This window comes from Salmo salar, chromosome 18 (genome assembly GCF_965601325.2).
Source record: "Salmo salar chromosome 18, fSalSal1, whole genome shotgun sequence".
NCBI lineage: Eukaryota > Metazoa > Chordata > Actinopteri > Salmoniformes > Salmonidae > Salmo > Salmo salar.
Window position 1 is genome coordinate 76,178,387 of NC_138308.1, and position 20,734 is coordinate 76,199,120.

At 42.9% G+C, this 20,734-nt stretch overlaps 1 protein-coding gene across 6 annotated transcripts in view; it reads right to left on the minus strand.

The window, feature by feature from the left end:
- The window catches only part of LOC106577625 (multiple PDZ domain protein), a 69,583-nt gene that overhangs the window by 7,461 nt on the left and 41,388 nt on the right, over positions 1–20,734 (minus strand). For 3 of the 6 annotated variants that reach the window (XM_082965140.1, XM_082965142.1, XM_045701379.2), the window contains 19 exons: positions 18,130–18,171; positions 16,370–16,465; positions 16,056–16,151; positions 14,962–15,139; positions 14,616–14,726; positions 13,177–13,284; positions 12,296–12,358; positions 11,697–11,768; positions 10,813–10,969; positions 9,405–9,601; positions 9,047–9,138; positions 8,304–8,379; positions 8,029–8,109; positions 5,613–5,705; positions 5,204–5,278; positions 4,249–4,405; positions 3,549–3,697; positions 2,468–2,551; positions 995–1,188 (listed from right to left, as the gene is read on the minus strand). In XM_082965140.1, coding sequence (XP_082821266.1) covers positions 995–1,188; positions 2,468–2,551; positions 3,549–3,697; positions 4,249–4,405; positions 5,204–5,278; positions 5,613–5,705; positions 8,029–8,109; positions 8,304–8,379; positions 9,047–9,138; positions 9,405–9,601; positions 10,813–10,969; positions 11,697–11,768; positions 12,296–12,358; positions 13,177–13,284; positions 14,616–14,726; positions 14,962–15,139; positions 16,056–16,151; positions 16,370–16,465; positions 18,130–18,171 — 2,121 coding nt within the window. The remainder of the gene's footprint in view (positions 1–994; positions 1,189–2,467; positions 2,552–3,548; positions 3,698–4,248; positions 4,406–5,203; positions 5,279–5,612; positions 5,706–8,028; positions 8,110–8,303; positions 8,380–9,046; positions 9,139–9,404; positions 9,602–10,812; positions 10,970–11,696; positions 11,769–12,295; positions 12,359–13,176; positions 13,285–14,615; positions 14,727–14,961; positions 15,140–16,055; positions 16,152–16,369; positions 16,466–18,129; positions 18,172–20,734) is intronic. The other 3 variants (XM_082965139.1, XM_082965138.1, XM_082965141.1) reach the window with 3 other exon arrangements.

Below are 20,734 nucleotides of genomic sequence, written 5' to 3' on the forward strand. Positions count from 1 at the left end.
GGGAAAGGTCAAACATCTTGACCCCCAATGCTAAATAACCTGTGGCCTGCACACACACACCACACAATCCCCGTCATCCCTGCAGGCCTGACTCCTCATGTCTAATTGGCTCAGGCAACAGGAGATGCATGTTACACACACACACGCACACCACGCACGCACACATGTACGCACGCATGCACACGCACTGGTGGTTGCCTGAGGTTTCTCTGCTGGGGCCATTCCTGTGCTGTCTGTCTCCAGTGAGTTAGGGCTAGAGGTCACACATCTCTGACATGTGTTGAGAGACCCTCAAGGCGTGTGTTGTTATCTACTGGGATAACACACTGAGGATGGCTCAGCATGACCTTATATGAGTCTGAATGAGTCAACACATTATTTAAACTATGTCCAATAATCTAATTGTGGTCTAAATTTAAAAAACAAGATAAGTTGATTACTTGAATCAAGTGTATTAGTGCTGGGCTGGAACAAAAATGTCCCCCCCCGTGAATGGGACTAAGAACCATTGCTCTAGAAGCGCTAGTAGGGTCTTAGTTCATCTCTGATGGGTTGCTGCTCCCCCTATGGACATCCCCTCTGGGACATTCTCCCCCCGCATGGACATTTACCCTGAACCCACCCCCAATGGAATTTATCATTGTTACAGTTGTAAATATGTATATATTAACATAATTTTTTATTATTGTTTCATTCACTTCTCTTTTTGACCTGCGCTGTTGGAGCGCCAAGAATGTCACTGTACCCTGCAATTACATCTGCGACCCTGTGCATGTGACAAATAAACTCATCTAATCATCCTAGCAAAAGAAAGCTTCTCTCCAACATCTTTACAGTGTGTACATTTTATGACATCTCTATTTATGGTGTACATTTGAGGACATACACATGTACGGTGTACATTTTAGGACATCCCTGTTCACGATGTATATTTTAAGCCACCCCTTAAATGTTGTCAGTCAAACGTCCCTATAAGACTTATAGGTTCGAGTACCTCCTCCCCACAATGCTGAGGCCCAGGCCCTGGCCGGGCTTCTTGTTCAGCTCCACGGTAAAGGCATCCCAGAGGTCCTCCTCCTTGTACTGGGCCTCATCCCTGAACACGCTCAGACGCACCCGCTGAGGGGTCTGCCGTAGCACGTTGATAGCTTCGTCGTGAGTGGCCACGCGCAGGTCAATGCCATTCACCTACGGAGATGGGGAGGGAGAGAGATTAGAGGGGGAGAGAGAAAGGGATAGTGAGAGAGAGCAAGAGAGTGCGAGAGAAACAAACAGATTTGTCAATATAAAATGTGGCAGCAAGGGTACAATGGATAGCATGTTATATTGTTCCTATGTATAGAAACACTGTAGGCCAGAACACACTGACAAACATGAATATTGGCGAAGAACGTGAATAATGTAACATACACAGCCAACAGCTAGCATACATGTCTGAGGGTAGGCCTATACTTTAGTATAATTATACTTATATTCTGAAGACCTTTTCTGGTAATAACACCACAATGTACTTAGTTTAGAGCTGAGAACGGCAACCTATTTTAAAGTGATGCTAGAGGTTTTGTACAATTTCAGCCAGTAGTGTTGAAAGTAGCACACACGAGCCAAAACGGGTCCCCGAAAATTGTGCACAACGTCATCCATTCGTATTATATGTTACGTCCTGCAAATGATTTTTTTTTTTTAAATCCTGCAAGTCGTATGATATGTTACGAATTCCTATGTGAACAATATGTTCAGAATTTGTAAGTGCTTAAGATCCTGTTCAACCTCTTTAAGGGTCCATATCAAGGGGAAATAGCCCATTAGCGCTAGCATAGCCATGTATGGCTTTTTTCACAGCAGACTGAAATGGGTCGCTAATGACGTTGGTTCTGCTTGAGCCACAGAATGGGTGGCCACTCTCTCACCCTCCCCCTGACCCTATCATGAGCAGTATGAATACTATGGCTTAGCTGGGGCAATTAAGTCATAAGAGTACGTGTATATGTGTTGGTGTGTGCGTGCGTGCATGTATTGAAAGGGGGTTAAGTGAGGTACTTCCAGCCCCATTGACTGAGTTGCCATGACTAACAGCCTCAGTCACACCCCTAGTCTATAACAAAGCAAAGGGCAAAAGGGTGGCTGTCAGAGTTAAGCTGACTATTAAGATGTCATTCTATATATGACGTCATCTATACATATAATGACCATATATACCATTCATTGTCTATGTTTCTATCATTTTAGATGTAACATATGATTCAAGTGCAATTGAAAAATGATTCTTCAGATTCTATGAACCAAATCCTATCTTAAGAGTCACTTAGTGATATGAATGCAGTGTTATACTAGAGTGTGAAATATGTGCCTATATGATCTAGGATCAGTTTAGCCTTTTATATCATGAGGAATATGATTACAGGGATAGGAAAGAGGGTGGAACTGATCCTAAATTATGAATATAGGCCCTGTTACATTCCATTACCTCCAGGATCTGGTCCCCAGCCCAAAGTCTCCCATCCTTGGAGGCAGCTCCCTCCTCATAGACCTCGTGAATGATGATGGTCCCCTAGAGAAAGAGAAGAGAAAGAAGTGTGAGAAAGGGGGGAAAACAAATGATGAAATACTAGAGGTGTGTGGCACGGTAGGAGGGTACAGGGAAAAGAGAGAAGGAAAAATAGAAGACGGAGGGAGGAACCAAGGTGAAACAGAGAAATTGTCATTTTATTCTCTTCATTTCTCTATTTGACTATGTGAAGGAGTTCAGGAATACATGAGAGATTAGAGACAAAGTGGAACAGGTTGACACTAGCTAGAGTGTGAGTGTAGGTGTCTATGGGGGGTCTCATTCTCAGGTCAAGGGTCACATTCCAGGATATTGTCTCCTGTGGTTGAGGACTGACTGAGCACACGGGGGGAGAGGAGGAGCGGGGTGTGTGCGTGTGTGACAGACTGCATTATTTCCTATATTCCTTTGCCATTCCACTGCCTCCACAGCTATTTCAGACCTGTGATAATACTACCAGCTCTAAAAGCACACAGAACCAAAGACTTCTAAGTGGGTGGCATATCTTTTAAGTTTGTATCATTGTGTAAGTAGTAGTGGGAATTGGTCTTCTCATAATGTTAGTAGTTTAACTTTTACTTGTTTCTTATGTACTGTTATAAAATATAGAATTGGACAAAAACCCAGTGTAAATTCTGATTTAAAGCTGCAGATAAATCTATGGAAAACTATGTAAAACTAACCCAGATTCTGTCAGTTCGGAATCTGTTAATTGGGATCCGACAACCGTTCTGTCATAGATTATTCAAAAATACAAGTTTTGTTATTATTCTACAATACAAGGGGACACTTCAAAAAAAACACAGTCATCACAGAGCCACCCCCGGCATCACCGAGCCACCCCCGGCATCACCGAGCCACCCCCGGCATCACCGAGCCACCCCCGGCATCACCGAGCCACCCCCGGCATCACAGAGCCACCCCCGGCATCACAGAGCCACCCCCGGCATCACAGAGCCACCCCCGGCATCACAGAGCCACCCCTGACACTCTGACCTACCAATAGAGTGTCACAGCCCCCCACGATGCTGAGGCCCAGGCCCGTGTGGCCTTTGGAGATGTCTATGGTGGTCTCACAGCCAGGGATGATGGGACAGGTCACAGGGTCAGAGGAGGCCAGAGTGCCAGGGGTGGACGAGCGACTTGAGCCTGATGAGAGAGTGGGAAATTGAGATGAAAATATTGAAGAAATGTTTTCATTCTAGCCTGGTCCCAGATCTTTTTGCTTTTAGCCAATTCCTCAGATAATTATTGGCATGCTATTCAATATAAGGCAATGACAAAAAATATTCAGATGAGTTGGCTAAAGCACCAATTAATTTGATGCCAGGCTAAAATCAGACTAGAATATATTCAGTCACTGTAAAACTAGAGGCTATATTAATACTATATTTGGATACTGTATCCGTTTCATTCTTCATTGTGTAAATCTGCAGAAACTTATTGACTAACAATCACAGACATGATTGGTTTGCCAAGTGATTGGTATTGAAGTTGGGGGCACTTGCCCTATAAGCATATCACTCTGCTCTACCTAACTGAGTGAATCATACTTGGTTCAGATTTTGAGTTATAACTAGCACCAATATCTAAGTTATGTAAAAAAAAATCTTCAGCTAAGTTGTTTACGTTCAATAAACCCAAATGCTAATGATGTACGGCATGTCCTCCTGTCAACACATGACAAGCTGTTTACTCACTCCTGATTGGCTCTGACTCAGGCTGGCCCAGGTTAGCCATGTAGATGCTAGGGATGCTGGTGGCCTGATCAGTATAGTAGGGAGGGAGGGGCAATGACTCATTCGTGCAGATTGTCAACTTCACTGAGCCTTTGGCGTTCCCCAGTAGAGAGTGGACCTGAAACGTAGGGAAGAAAATACACAATTGCATAGTCCCCAACAGATGGTCTATCAGAGATGGGCAGTACTTCTGTTACATGTATTTGAAATATGTATTTGAATTATTCCTGAATATTTTGTAATTTGAATTACACTGGGCTGAATATACTCCAATGCATTTTGTATTTTCAAAACACAAAATACCTTTCTATACCTTTTTTTTTAAATAGCGGTTTACAGTTTGTGGTTACCCTTTAACCCTGCATTGGTATCAGAAGTCTGATTGCACTATGGTGTGATAAGAGTCTGCGAAATGAAGTAAACATTAATATATATGTAAACAATTGCAAAGCATGCTGAGTATTATTCTAATGAGCTCAGCCACAAAACAATACCCAGTGTGCTTTGCAGCTAATTTTGGCATGTTCATTTTCACATATACATTTAGGTCATTTAGCTCACACAGAATGACTTGCTTAACTAAGTTAGTTAAACACAACATATCACAGTCAGAGCAAGTAACACGTTTTTGTAACGGTTACTGAGAATGTTGTTGCTGTTCGGGCCAGCTACAAATGTATTATTGTATTTTAATACAAGTTTATTTTGATATATTGATCTTTATGGTATTTTGCATATGTATTCAGTATATTTTGCCCATCCCTGTGGTCTATAAATGTTAAACTATGTAAAATGCATGTATATGTAACAATAAAAATGTAAAAATAAAGTAAGAAACTAAACAAACTAATCAAATTACTATCCATTAACCCTGGCCGTAGGGTGTGTCTAAAATGGCTGCAGAGGCAGATCTTACCCTCTCCACAGTGTAGCCCACCACTGGTTCATCCTCCACAGCCAGGAGTTTATCTCCAGATTTGATGCTGCCGTCCTGCATAGAGTAATACAGGACTTGTGTTAGAGAATGTTTTTAATCTTAAAATATATCCATCCAATTAACATAACATGTAGGATGTCCAATATTATTGTCTGTCCAGCATTGTTCTTTAAAACGGCTCCTGGACAGCTACAGGGTGTGCATGCTTTTGTTCCAACCCAGCACTTTATTGATTGAACTAATCAAGGTCCTCTTAGTTTTATCAGGTGTGTTAGCGCTAGGCTGGAACAAAAGTCTGCTGACCTTGTGGGTCCCCAGGACCAGGATTGAAGAACAGTGCTATAGAGGACACCTGTTTGAATCAGGAGAGTAAGACAGAGTGGCATACCTTTCCTGCTGGTCCTTTTTCAGTTATACTCTGAATCACCACCCCGTTCTTGGGGTCTTCCTCACTGAAAGTGATGCCGAATCCACCCTCCTCCTTGAGTTCAAAACAGATAATGTACTTGAATTTTTTTCAATACCTCCCTGTCAACCATAATTATAGACACAGTGAATCATGCACAATGACACATTAAACATGAACAAAGCGAGCCATTGATAACCAGAAACGTCACAATGCAAATAAACAATTAATGAACATGCACCTGTGGAACGGTCGTTAAGACACTAACAGCTTAAAGACGGTAGGCAATTAAAGTCACAGGTTATGAAAACCTAGGACACTATAGAGGCCTTTCTACTGACTCTGAAAAACACCAAATGAAAGATGCCCAGGGTCCCTGCTCATCTGCGTCAACGTGCCTTAGGCATGCTGCAAGGAGGCATGACTGCAGATGTGGCCAGGGAAAAAAATTGCAATGTCCGTACTGTGAGACGCCTAAGACAGCACAACAGGGAGACAGGACGGACAGCTGATCGTCCTCGCAGTGGCAGACCACGTGTAACAACACCTGCACAGGATCGGTACATACGAACATTACACCTGCGGGACAGATACAGGATGGCAACAACAACTGCCCGAGTTACACCAGGAACGCACAATCCCTCCATCAGTGCTCAGACTGTCCGCAATAGGCTGGTCCTCACCAGACATCACCCGCAACAATGTTGCCTATGGGCACAAACCCACCATCGCTGGACCAGACAGGACTGGCAAAAAGTGCTCTTCACTGACAAGTCACGGTTTTGTCTCACCAGGGGTGATGGTCGGATTCACGTTTATCATCGAAGGAATGAGCGTTACACCGGGGTCTGTACTCTGGAGCGGGATCGATTTGGAGGTGGAGGGTCCGTCATGGTTTGGGGCATCATCACAGCATCATCAGCACTTTTTGCCAGTCCTGTCTGCGTTCCTGGTGTAACTCGGACAGTTGTTGTTGCCATCCTGTACCTGTCCCGCAGGTGTGATGTTCGTATGTACCGATCCTGTGCAGATGTTGTTACACGTGGTCTGCCACTGCGAGGACGATCAGCTGTCCGTCCTGTCTCCCTGTAGCGCTGTCTTAGATGTCTCACAGTACAGACATTGTAATTTATTGCCCTGGCCACATCTGCAGTCCTCATGCATCCTTGCAGTATGCCTAAGGCACATTCACGCAGATGAGCAGGGACCCTGGGCATCTTTCTTTTGGTGTTTTTCAGAGTCAGTAGAAAGGCCTCTTTAGTGTCCTAAGCTTTCATAACTGTGACCTTAATTGCCTACCGTCTGTAAGCTGTTAGCGTCTTGACGACCGTTCCACAGGTACATGTTCATTAATTGTTAATGGTTCATTGAACAAGCATGGGAAACAGTGTTTAAACCCTTTACCATGAAGATCTGTGAAAATATTAACATTTTTACGAATTATCTTTGAAAGAGAGGGTCCTGAAAAAGGTACGTTTCTTTTTTTGCCGAGTTTCCCCCCCCCCCCCCCCCCCCCCACACACACACACACACACACACACACACACACACACACACACACACACACACACACCACACACACACACACAATATACTAGATATACTTAAAATGACTAAAACCAAATCAAAATTGTGTAGAGATGATAATGGACCTACATTCATACAGTTTCTTGACTGTGTCCAGCTTGCTAATAATCACTTTAATTAAAGCTAGACAGTCAGGGAGCATCAAAAAAAAAAAGATGGCTAGGGGACTATCTTTTGCTAATTTTGACAGCAAGGAAATAATCAATTTTCATTACGTCCCGCTGGACCTCATTGAAGACCGAATGCGGCCCCCGGGGCAATATAGAAACAGGGTGGTACAATCTGAACTTGACCAATAAGATACACTCATTTTAGTTTTCCATTGCAAAACGGTTTGCTAGGGTGTGCCCTAATGAACACGACCCAGTTCTACTCAGCATCTTGAAACGGCATGATCTGTTGTTCCTGGGGACTGAGAGGATGTAACAGAAAACTATGTGTCTGGTATGTGCCCATACCAGATGTTGACTTCATACCGTGATCCTCTAATAGACTATTATATAATAAACCATGTGGACAGACAGCTAGGCTGAGACTCCCATCCAGGTGTTTGGCTTGTCAGAAGACCCATTAAACTAGAATAGGTTCACATCCTCTTTAGCCTCTCTGTCCATCCTGCTGTCTCTCAGTCCCTAGGGTAGATTACTGTCCTCCCTCTTTCATATTCTTCCCTCCCTCTTGTAGCAGCCTAGTCAATTAGAATAGAGAATAGTCTCCTTTTCTCCCTATTTCCCTCCATCTCCCCATGAAGCGGTCTGAGCCTATGTTAACTAATAGCAGAGCAGCATGGGAGAGTCTCAAGGTAACTCACCTTCGGTAGAATGACGTGCCGCACATACTTGAACATGTCGACATCGATCGCCGAGGGTGCAATGGAAGTACATGTTTCTAGCTGTGAGAAAATGATTAATAAGAGATTGAAAGAGTAGAACATAGAGCCTTTTCAGTCATTGAGCTGCTTCATACCCCTAAGGCCTTTTTCAATCAGAGAACCAAGCTACACAGACAGGATTACAGGGAGACAGTGTGTCCGTGTTCCTGTGTGAGAAGGGAAATATCATGTGTGTGTGCATGTGGCATGTTTACCTCTGTCTGGGGCTCCAGGGTGTCTCCACGTTCCCTCACTGGTCCTACAGCCATCTGGTTCAGAGCATCTGTGTTCCTGTCCACCAGTCATAACTCAAGAGTAAATCACTAGTCACTGCTTCAGGACACATCTTTCTGTCTGTCTGAGAGCCATAGCTCATGAGTTGGTCGCAAATGGAACCCTATTCCCTACGCAGTGCACTACTTTGGTCAGAAATAGTGAACAATGTAGGGAATAGGGTGCCATTTGGGATGTATCCCGAGTCTGTGAACCACACAGTCTAATTGAGGCTGTCAGTTGAGTTAAGTAGTGTGTGTTCCTGCCTGCCTTATTTTGGTCAGATTTCTTTTGGCCTGTCATAAGTAGCTGGGCCGTTGGTTTTCCATGATCATGTGACCTTACCAGGAATAACGCAGGATACAATGGAAGGAGACATCTTGGAGTATGTGTTGCCTGTCTGCACTGATATCAGTTTAGATCAGTCTTTTGTAACACCACAGCTCCCTCTACTGGGCTTTGTATGGTGATGTTATTAGGCTTAAACTAGTCCTCTGATACTGAAGGGGCTCAGCTACAGAATCTGTATTTTCTTTTTGTCATTGCAAAGAATTGGGATGAGTGATTATATTGCTTTATGCAAGGCAGAAACGAGTTGAACTTGGTGGTTCAGTTGAAAATATACTTGGTGGGGGATGGGAATAAAGACTGGTGATATATTTCCTTGGTTCTTCAAGTACACTACCTGATGAAAATGATCTTGACCTTCGACGGAGCGCTTTTGATGATGGAGGAGGCATTCTGGTGACTCCGCCCATACAGAATCTGCCCGTTGATCTGATAGGGTGCAGAAATGAACAATATGGAATTTGTTACTACTGTCTAACATACCGCATTACTCAATTCAGCAACTGGCATTCGTTTTGCTTCCTTCCTGCAAACCTTCGATAATATTGTGGAGATTGGATATGAAATCAGAGAGGAAAACCTAATCGAGACATAATGTGATTTAGTACATAATACCCAGTAGGCACCAACTCCTGGATAAAAACCACCTATCTATAGCGTCGGTGACCACTAAGTTACTAATCCAAGCTCCTTACCTCCAACAGTTCATCCCCAACCACAATGCGACCATCTTTGCTGGCGGCGCCACAGGGGTCGATCCCGACCACAAACACGCTCAGGCGAGAGCGGTCGCGGTTGCCAGCCAGACTAAGGCCCAGGCCGGTCTTCCCCTTCTCCAGCTCAATCATGTGCAGCAGCCCCGGGAGGCTGCCGTAGCGCTGAATGATGCTCTCTGTAGAGAACAGTGGCTAGATTGAAAGGAGTCGAACCACTGAAACATCATACTGATGAATGTGAAACGATTGACTATATCACTGAATAGGTTCCTATGTAGTGTATGGCATAGATTTCAGCTGGATAGCTTTTCTTGACTTGCTATACTCATACAACCAAGCCATGAATGGAAATGAAACAGAAATCATAGTCAGTGGTTCTAAACTAAAGGATCACATCAAAATGCAAAGTCATACTCAACACATCTCACAATAGAGTCAAATATGTCATCGTTTCAACTTACAAAGACACTGCCAAACCTAGGTTTGTATTGATCATGACAGAGAGACAGGCCTCTCTCTCTATCTCTGTGGAATGGCTTGTATTCAGAGGAGACCATGTTGTTCTGGGCTTTGTGCCACAGACTGTACTGTACCATCACTCCTGTACTAATCTCCCTGACTCACCTCATCAATCTGATCCCCACAGGGCACACACACACCAGGGGCCCAGCAGGGACTATACTGTCCATAATCAGAAGAGCCTGAGGCCCCATCCAGAAACCACCCCTTGCCCTATCCCCTAGACACTGCATTTTGAATAATTGGATAGGTATACTATGATTGTGCTAGCCTAGTTCACTTGCCTTGGGAGCCTAGCAGCAAGACTTAGTGCTTGAAGTAGACTGAAATAGGTGCCTGTACCTATTTTGGGTGTTCCAGCCCAATTCATGCACTGGCAAGACAGATCAGGTCATGTTCAAAATGCAATGTGGAGGCCCTCTAGTGGCCACTAGGTGGTAGCACATGGGAGTAGGCAAGCTAAGAGGGAGCTGGCTGAATCCATGGAAACAAACCCTAGTGCCTACCCACTAGGCAGTGGTACTTCATGTTAATCTGAAAGGATTTGATAGGTTTAAACAATATGGTAGTAGCTGCACATTGCTCATGATGAATTTGTAAGACGTTCACCTATCATATATATTCAGTTCTATTCAAGTGCCTAGGGAGTAGGGGCTAGGAGTGGTTTCTGCACTGGCTCCATCCATGGTCTTGTGTCATTGTATAATGATCCACAATAACAATATGAGAACCCAGATAACATAATTAGTTAGCCAACTTCGATCCAATGAGTGACCTTTCATGAAGAAGGAGGAAGTTGCCCTTATTGGTCGGTTAGGATTAAGGGGAGGGTAACTGTCCCTAGATCTGTTCATAGAGTCAAACTCACTCCAGCTGTAGCCAAACTCATCCTCGTCTTCCGCCTGGGCCTGTCTGTCGGGAATCTCTGTCAGGGTATCGGTGTCTGTCTCTCCGACGTGGGGAACCACGGGAAGGGAGAGGTGAGGAGTGGTGGACGATGTCTTTCCCGCTTCCCTCTTTAGTGGCTGCCACATCACAGAAGTATCAGTACAATAGATTTGTAGTGTGGCAAAAAGGCAGATAATCATTTTGTTTCAGCGTAGCAGGTTTAGCTGACTACAACCTAAAGCCGTACTGTTGAGTCGGCAAAGTACGTTTTAGTCACTCATCTGCAGGTGGACATTTTCAAAATGGCGCCACCCTACTTTTTAGGCATGTATTTTTAGTTTATATCACTAAACTGTTATTTGACTAAACTGCTGTAAGCAAAGCATTCCATTGATTCAAGTCAGCAGTAGTGTATTTTTAGATTAATATTCAAGACTGAGTTTAATAACAAAATGTTCCTTACTGATAGAATTCAATTCAACCATTGTCCATTTGATAACACATCAAATGGACACTTACCTTATGAAACAAGTGCAACACAATCCAAGACAAAACTTGAATTATTTTGATAAATTTAGGCAAATTAAAATGCATTTTGATTCAGAATCAAAACATTGCATATTTTTGCATGAGATTAAAATGGGCAAGTTTCAATTTTGATATTTCAATGTTCTATTTGTAACCAACAAAACACAAAAAAAGAAAAAGATACTCAGATAGGTTTAGTGGAAATGTGTTAGGACATCATGTATGCACGTAAGGCCTGTCCAATATATGAGTCTCCACATATATTCCATAACACAACCATACGAGCATACACGGAAATAGAAAGGGAAAAGCACGACAACACAAAGACCCACAAACCTTAAACGGAGTAGGAGTGAAAGGGTTAGTTGGGGAGATGCGTAGGAATAGTCTACTGTGACTCTCAACCTCCTACAGAGAACAGAGAAGAGTCAGAGACTTTCAGTGAGACAGACAACAAAGGACTAGGACAACATTGTGAAACTAAGGGCAGAAACTTCACTCCACCGCTATGATGGAGAGTGTGAGTGAAGTGCTAGGTCTACTAAAAATCTTAATTTGATAAACTAAATAAGATTTATCCCAGGTGTCTCAAACTCGATTCCTGAAGGGTCATGTGTATTCAGTCACACATTTGCTGGTCATGATGGGACATGAACTTGACAGGTGAACAGTATAATGTACATGGATGTAAATCATTTTGGCATGAAAAAGGTGTACACAAAGCCCTGCGGGAATTTAGGTTGAGACTTCTACGACAATACAACATCAAGTTACACGCAGTGTCCCCTAAGGTTACAAAACCAGGGCCCAAACACTTTCCTTTGGTTTCAGTACAGTGGAACCAATGGAATAGTCCCAAAAGTGCAAACACCGTGCTAAATCCAGTGCACCTCAAGTATTTGACATAGGTCTAAAGGTTGCATAGAGACACTGACCTTGTCACTATTGCGCCGTGCCATGGCCGCCGCTCTCTCCTCGTTGGTGTCCGTGGTTGAGGACTGTCGTGCACAAGAGGGACAGAAACATGAAAAATACACTGCTAGGCATTGCCATCAAATGTCATAATCAGCAAAGGCTGAATTTACAATGGTGAGGCATCACACTGTATTTAATTGGTGAGGCTTGCATGGGACAAGTAAAAGCATCCAAATATATTAAAAAACGTTTGTAGGAACGTAACAGAAAAAGTAGCCTGAGCGAAACTTCAAATGTTATTGTTTTTCTTCACGAGTTGTGGTTGTATTGGCTTGGCTACAACAGATTATGGATTGCCCTTGGTCAATGTGGGTACTGTATACACACTGGGAAAACTACAATGATGATGTGTTCAGTGAGGTAGGCAGCCCGTTATCAATATTCCACCCAGGCCTGACCACCTCTCACCCAGGAGCTGATTTAATATATTTTGCCTGCCAACTAGAAACCACCACAGCAACATGCAGTGAACCTTGTGGTTTGGGGTACGTGACATATGAGCTATTGTGCCATTTTAGTTTTTCCTGTTCCTTTACTCTTCCTCAGTTCACAAAACGTTATGAGCCGGTATACCAGGTAGACACAATCTATTCCTGGACTCAAATGCACGTTCAATGGAGATTCTCCACTGAGCATGCTTTTGAGTTCATTAGTAGAATTAATCTGGGTCTGGGAAACTGGGCCAAAGAGAAAATATTCTATACAAAGAGTATATTATACACTGTAGGATTGAACCCACCACAAAAAGCAAACATTAAGCAGCAAAAGAAAGCAGTCTACATGAAGGAAGATTGGACACTGGGTCGCAGACACACGCACGCACACACACAGACAGTCTAACCTGAAGCGGAGAGGCAGGAGATAATAAGCTGGCAGAGGTTTGATTAGTGGGTCGTGGGTTGGATCCGGGGTGGGTGTTTAGCCGCAGAAGAAAGGGTAGGGGCGCCTTCTAAAAGCAACACAGGGGATCAACAGCAAGTCAAGGATACAGAAGTTGAAGGAAATGAAATGTGGCGGCAGAGCCCTGACAAAAATGTTATCAGGTGTCCAGGAATGAAGGGAATAGACAAGAAAATGTTCAAAAGGAAAAACACCTCTGGAGTCAAATTATTCCAAAATGAGTGACTGGTAATGAATGTCCTCAAGAAAATCAAATTGGAGCTCTTTCTTAGAACCAAACAATAAATGTTTTAGAGAATCCTCAAGGCTGCTTTTGGATTATTCACCAGTGACACAGAAGAGTAGAAGGCCTTCAAGGGGAACTGCTAAGAAGCATCATTACAATCTGTAGGTAGGTCCCAGTGGCACCATTTAAAAGAGCAAGAGCAATACATACCTGCCCGTAGCAGTTAACCTTTGTAGGATATAACGTTTGATCTCTTTTTTCCCCCTGGATGCACTCAGATTGCAATTTTTATTTGGGTCTCTTTTTGCACGTTTCTGTTGCATGCACATACAGTAGCCTATTAGAGAGTCTGAAAACTTCTGGATAGAGAGATAAAGCAACATAGACTCTAGTGATGTACATAGAGAGAGATAGAGAGAGGAAGAAAGCAATACAAATAAACAGAGAGAGCGAGACAAAGCAAGAGACTACCTGGCACATGTGATAAGGCAAGCATTTTAAAGCGGTGCTGTATTTCTCTATGACTGGTGACGAAGCAGGGCTACAGTGGGACTCGGGCTGAGAAAGAGGTGCATGCTGGACTGGTTAGTTGAAGGTTAGTGGAAAATGTTTGGAAAGCTTCAACCATGCATGAAAATGAATGATTGTAAGTCGGACACCAAGATATGTTGGCTATTGCAAAGCTGGTAGAAATTTCAGTAGGATATTAGTTCCTCATGCTTTTGGAGCCTAATGGCGCTTTCAAACCAATGAAGAGGCAGAAAAAATACAGTCAGTCAAATGTTTTGAAGTTTCCGTTGAACTTTTAGTGAAATGAATCCTGACAAGGAGTCTATCAACGAATTGAATAATGAGATATAGATAGCTACTGTAGTCTTTGTTGGATACAGGATGGTTAAGTAGCTTTTTGAAGTTAATTTTGTGTTAAATGGGATAATTAATGGTTTGAGATTAGGAAATAAAGTATTGTTGTTGAAAGACATTAGCCACTTAGCTAGCGTGCCAACACAGGTCGCTGGCGTGCCATCACAGGGCGCTGGCGTGCCAACACAGGGCGCTGGCGTGCCAACACAGGGCGCTGGCGTGCCAACACAGGGCGCTGGCGTGCCAACACAGGGCGCTGGCGTGCCAACACAGGGCGCTAGAAGGCTCACCCTGGGCCTGTGGACAATACTCTGGACGAGGAACACTACAGGATTTCCTGCCCTGCGGATGGCCTCCACAGCCTGCTCGTGACTGGCATCTCTCAGGTCCACGCCATCCACCTGATACATTCCAAAGAAACAAACAAGTAATTAATAGGTTTTTAATGTGCAATAACTATTTAGCCATGTCAAGCAAATACATTCTACTGTGAAATACTATTTTTTTTAAACATTTTTACAGCCAGATGTGATACAGCCTGGATTTGAACCAGGGACTGTAGTGATGCCTAATGCACTGAGATGCAGTGCCTTAGACTGCTGCGCCACTCGGGAGCCCTAATATTGATGGGTGTACCTCAACAACCCTGTCTCCAGTCTTCAGGGTTCCGTTGCGGGCGGCGGGGCTGTCCTCCAGGATGTGTTTGATGAAGATGCCCCGCATCACCTCGCCGTTGCTGAGGCGACTGCCCATTCCTCTGCCCCCCACGATGCTGATGCCAAGGGACTTGCCAGCTTCTTTTTTGAGCTCCACCCTGAGAGAGACGACATGCATTATAAAATATATTTTAAAAAAGGGGGTTCTTTATTGTACCACTTCTTGGGACACAGTTGGCCAACTCCTGTTCTGGGGTTCTAATTTGATTTATTTGCACACAATGTAAAAATAAGATGTGACATTGAAGGAAGGAAATGGCTTGTGTAAGAACCTATTGAATACAAATTCAGGAGAGAGCAACGTTACAGAAGGTTCAACAATTTAGATTGTAAATGATTATCTGTTGCATAAAATAAATGGGGCATTGTGTTGTGTCGGTAAATTAGGTAGACCTGATACGATTCTCTGTCTTTTAGATTAGGGAACTGTGTCAGGTAGCTCCATTTCTATTTGTGACATTCTAAACGTTGCAGCCCATTGAATTAGCCTCAGCTATTAATAATCCTGGAGGGCCGCAGTGTTTGCTGATTTCCTCTTGATTGTCATTGATTGGACGGAGAGTGTCACACACTTGCGTTCCCTCGCCTAAATCAGTCACTGATTAGAATCAGCACAGTGCAGAGCACCTCTCGAGGACAGGAGGTAAGGATACCGGTTTTGAACAATATTACTACCACAAAGCAGAACACAGACAGTGGGTAGTATGTGTGCAGTTCTAAAGTGGTATAACTAATGCCATGAACCTTGGCTTGACGTCCAAATCAGTGCTTATTGCTTATTTACCCAATCAGATTTGTTCCCCCTTAACATTAGAGTTGGAAAGAGGGTATGTCCCCTATCTTTGCCATGATAAATGCTTAAAATTAGCTCTTAGGAAGTCACATCCAGTTGACTACTTTAAAATAGTGAAAGCCTTCAATGGCGCTGCCTATGCTAAAACAGGCTTTGTGGAAAGGTCACCCTCTATCCAACTCGATGTTCTGGACCAAGCCAAAGTCAAACGTCCTACTCACTTCCTGGGCTGGTTCCAGTTACTGAAGGTGGCACTCTGTAGCTCGCTCTCCTCTCCCTCTCCATCCTCCCGCTCTGGGAGTTCTGGGATTTCTCTTCTGCAAAGAGACAAACAGAAAACAGACGCCTTTGTAAACCATAGCCTGTCTGATAGTAATCGACTTGTTTTGGTACTGTCTGGAGTACAACAAAATAATATTGCGAAAGTTAGTCTATGCTTGAAATCAAAAGCATATGAGTTTAGTGAGGGCATCGTCATGAAAATACCTTTCTATAATGTGTTACTTCTATGAATTTGGATAAAGTTTGAGCTTACTTTGGGGCCTGAAGAACATCAGAGAAGATGTCATCTTTAGGCTGCTCCAGGCTGGCCTTGTACTCCTCCAGATACTCCACGGGAACATAGGTGATGCTGATAACACACACACACACACACACACACACACACACACACACACACACACACACACACACACACACACACACACACACACACACACACACACACACACACACACACACACACACACACACACACACACACACACACACACACACACACCAATGAGCCTCAGCACACTCCTGATAACAACCTGACCAAGATTTGTCATCATCACTGCAAATACCCCCAAATATATAACCGATCCATAAACATATGACACGAGAGTTCAACCTTGTGTGCAAGCATGTCAATATTCATCATTAGGAATGACATGAACATTTAACAAAGCATTAGTGTGGAAGTGCCTGCATTCATATGCCACCTGGTATGACAGAAAGGGCACTTTTACAAAAGGACTTTTATTTATTCATAGACGTCTAATCTACATTCAGGAGCGCACCTGTTTTTCTCCCCGTCCAAATTAACTGTGCGGCACAAGATTGCAGGAGGGGAAGGAATGAACTCTAAATTTCTCTGGCAATGCATTCTGCCTATCATGAGCCCAAGGTGAGCCGTCAATGAATAATGTAGCAGACGTCCCCGCATAACTATACAAAACAGATGTTTCCGTCGTTCATAAATGTCTGGGCCAATAAAGTTGGCTCGAATCGAATTGAGTGGCAGAATTCTTTCCAAAATATGTCATGGAGGTTTGAAGGGAAGATCAATTGGAACATCAAATTTACTGGAATAGAAGAACAACTTTCCAAAATAGTAAGAATTTAACGAAAGGGAAGTAGCAAAGAGCATAGATCTGCTTTGGTAGGCCCAGTTTCAAGTAATTAATCGTAATTAGTTGATTCTAAAGCACACACACTTTTGAGTGAAGATGACAGATCTAACAACGATGGATTAATTTGTACTTCAACGTTAGGACATGCAGACACTGAGGTACTTGAATCCCTGTTCATTCAAACAGCAATTAAAATGCTTCCAAAAACAGATGATGGAAGGAACAAGTGGATTAGTGTGTGATAGAGCAAAGTTCAAAAAGTGCAAAATGAATCGTTATCGCCACACAAATGGACCAGCAAGCCTCATAGTCCCAGAAAAGAATGTCAATAGAGTGTTAAGGATGACATTTTAATGGTTAGTGGTGCAGTCCAGTGAGAGATTTATCCAGATACACTGACTACATTTTGATACATTTTGTATTATTAATGAGTAAGAGGTAACAGTGAATTTAAGTAGTTTGCTCTTTTTTTTTTATTTAACTGGTCAGACTAAGGTTTGTGTGTGGTAGATATAAGGTTTGTGTGTGGTACATATACATGTATGTGTATGGTAGATATACTGTATGGTTGATTTAAGGTTTGTGTATGGTAGATATACTGTATAGTTGATTTAAGGTTTGTGTATGGCAGATATAAGGTATGTGTATGGCAGATATACTGTATGGTAGATTTAAGGTGTATGGTAGATATATGGCTGAGATAAGGTTTGTGTAAGGTAGATATACAGTATGGTTGATATACTGTATGTGTTTTAACTTCTAGATCTGGATAAAACTCCCAACCATGGACAGGCGATGAGGCCCATATGAGAATGGTGAGGAAAAGTGGACAGTGAGGAAACAAATCAAAATGGTAGATTTTGGTTGCACACCCATCAGCGTGGGAGTTAGCAATACTCACACATAAAAGGGGCACAGATCGTCCTCTGGTGCACAAGCAGATCTAGAAGGTGAAGAGGATTTTATGGGCTAAGATACTGTACGGAGAAGTTTAGAGTACAGCAAGCAGGACTTGATACTGAAAATAATGGTGCCCCACACTTTAATGTAGCTTCCCTCGAATATATGGAGAAAATACAATTTAGGAAAGTGAAGGGCATTAGTGAGTTGTTCAAATTTCACCATTGAGCATCTATGCTAGGACAGTCCAAATTGTGTAGTCCAAAAGCCTTTCTATAGTACTGAAAGTCCTACCTTAATGTAGCCTACACTATTCAATTGGTGTTCATCAGAAATATTAAATGTATAGTACAAGACCAAAGTTTGGACACACCTACTTATTCAATGTTTTTTCTTTATTTTTACTATTTTCTACATTGTAGAATAATAGTAAAGACATCACAACTATGCAATAACATATATAAAATCATGTAGTAACCAAAAGTGTTAAAAAAATCTAAATATATTTTATATTTGAGATTCTTCAAAGTAGCCACTCTTTGCCTTGATGACAGCTTTGCACACTCTCGGCATTCTCTCAACCAGCTTCACCTGGAATGCTTTTCCAGTCTTGAAGGAGTTCTCACATATGCTGAGCACTTGTTGGCTGCTTTTCCTTCACTCCGCATTCCAACTCATCACAAACCATCTCAATTGGGTTGAGGTTGGGTGATTGTGGAGGCCAGGTCATCTGATGCAGCACTCCATCACTCTCCTTCTTGGTCCAATAGCCCTTACACAGCCTGGACGTTTGTTGGGTCATTGTCCTGTTGAAAAACAAATGGTCCCACTAAACGCAAACCAGAAAGGATGGTGTATTGTTGCAGAATGCTGTGGTGGCCATGCTGGTTAAGTGTGCCTTGAATTCTAAATAAGTCACTGTCAGTGTCACCAGCAAAGCACCCCCACACCATCACACCTCCTCCTCCATGCTTCACGATGGGAACCACACATGCGGAGAACATCCGTCACCTACTCCGCGTCTCACAAAGACACAGCGGTTGGAACCAAAAATCTCACATTTGGTCTCATCAGACCAAAGGACAGATTTCCACCGGTCTAATGTCCATTGCTCGTGTTTCTTGGCCCATGCAAGTCTCTTCTTCTTATTGGTGTCCTTTAGTAGTTGTTTCGTTGCAGCAATTTGACCATGAAGGCCTGATTCACACAGTCTCTTCTGAACAGTTCATGTTGAGATGTGTCTGTTACTTGAACTCTGTGAAACTTTTATTGGAGCTGCGATTTCTGAGGCTGGTAACTCTAATGAACTTATCCTCTGCAGCAAAGTTAACTCTGTGCCTTCCTTTCCTGCGGCGGTCCTCATGAGAGCCAGTTTCATCATAGCGCTTGATGGTTTTGCGACTGCACTTGAAGAAACATTCAAAGTTCTTGAAATGTTCCGTATTGACTGACTTTCATGTCTTAAAAGTAATGATGGACTGTCATTTCTCTTTGCTTATTTGAGCTGTTCTTGCCATAATATGGACTTGGTCTTTTACCAAATAGGGCTATCTTCTGTATGCCCCCCCCCCCACCCCACCTTGTCATAATACAACTGATTGGCTCAAACGCAAAACACCAGTCTCAATGTCAACAGTGAAGGGGCGACTCCGGGATGCTGGCCTTCTAGGCAGAGTTCCTCTGTCCAGTGTCTGTGTTCTTTTGCCCATCTTGATCTTTTATTTTATTGGCCAGTCTGAGATATGGCTTTTACTTTGCATCTCTGCCTAGAAGGCCAGCATCCCGGAGTCGCCTCTTCACTGTTGACGTTGAGACTGGTGTTTTGCGGGAACTATTTAATGAAGCTGCCAGTTGAGGACTTGTGAGGCTTCTGTTTCTCAAACTAGACACTCAAATGTACTTGTCCTCTTGCTCAGTTGTGCACCGGGGCCTCCCACTCCTCTTTCTATTCTGGTTAGAGACAGTTTGCACTGTTCTGTGAAGGAAGTAGTACACAGAATTGTATGAGATCTTCAGTTTCTTGGAGATTTCCCACATGGAATAGCCTTCATTTCTCAGAACAAGAATAGACTGACGAGTTTCAGAAGAAAGATCTTTGTTTCTGGCCAATTTCAGCCTGTAATCGAACCCACAAATGCTGATGCTCCAGATACTCCACTGGTCTAAAGAAGGCCCGTTTTATTGCTTCTTTAAATCAGCACAACAGTTTTCAGCTGTGCTAACTTAATTGCAAAAGTGTTTTCTAATGACCAATTAGCCTTTTAAAAATATAAACTTGGATTAGCTAACACAACGTGCCATTGGAACACAGGAGTGATGGTTGCTGATAATGGGCCTCTGTACGCCTATGTAGATATTCCATTAAAAATCAGCCGTTTCGAGCTACAATAGTCATTTACAACATTAACAATGTCTACACTGTATTTCTGATCAATTTGATGTTAAATTAATGGACAAAAAATTTGCTTTTCTTTCAAAAACAAGGACATTTCTAAGTGACCCCTAACTTTTGAACGGTCGTGTATATTGATTTGTTTAACACTGGTTACTACATCATTCCATATGTGTTATTTCATAGTTTTGATGTCTTCAATATTATTCTACAA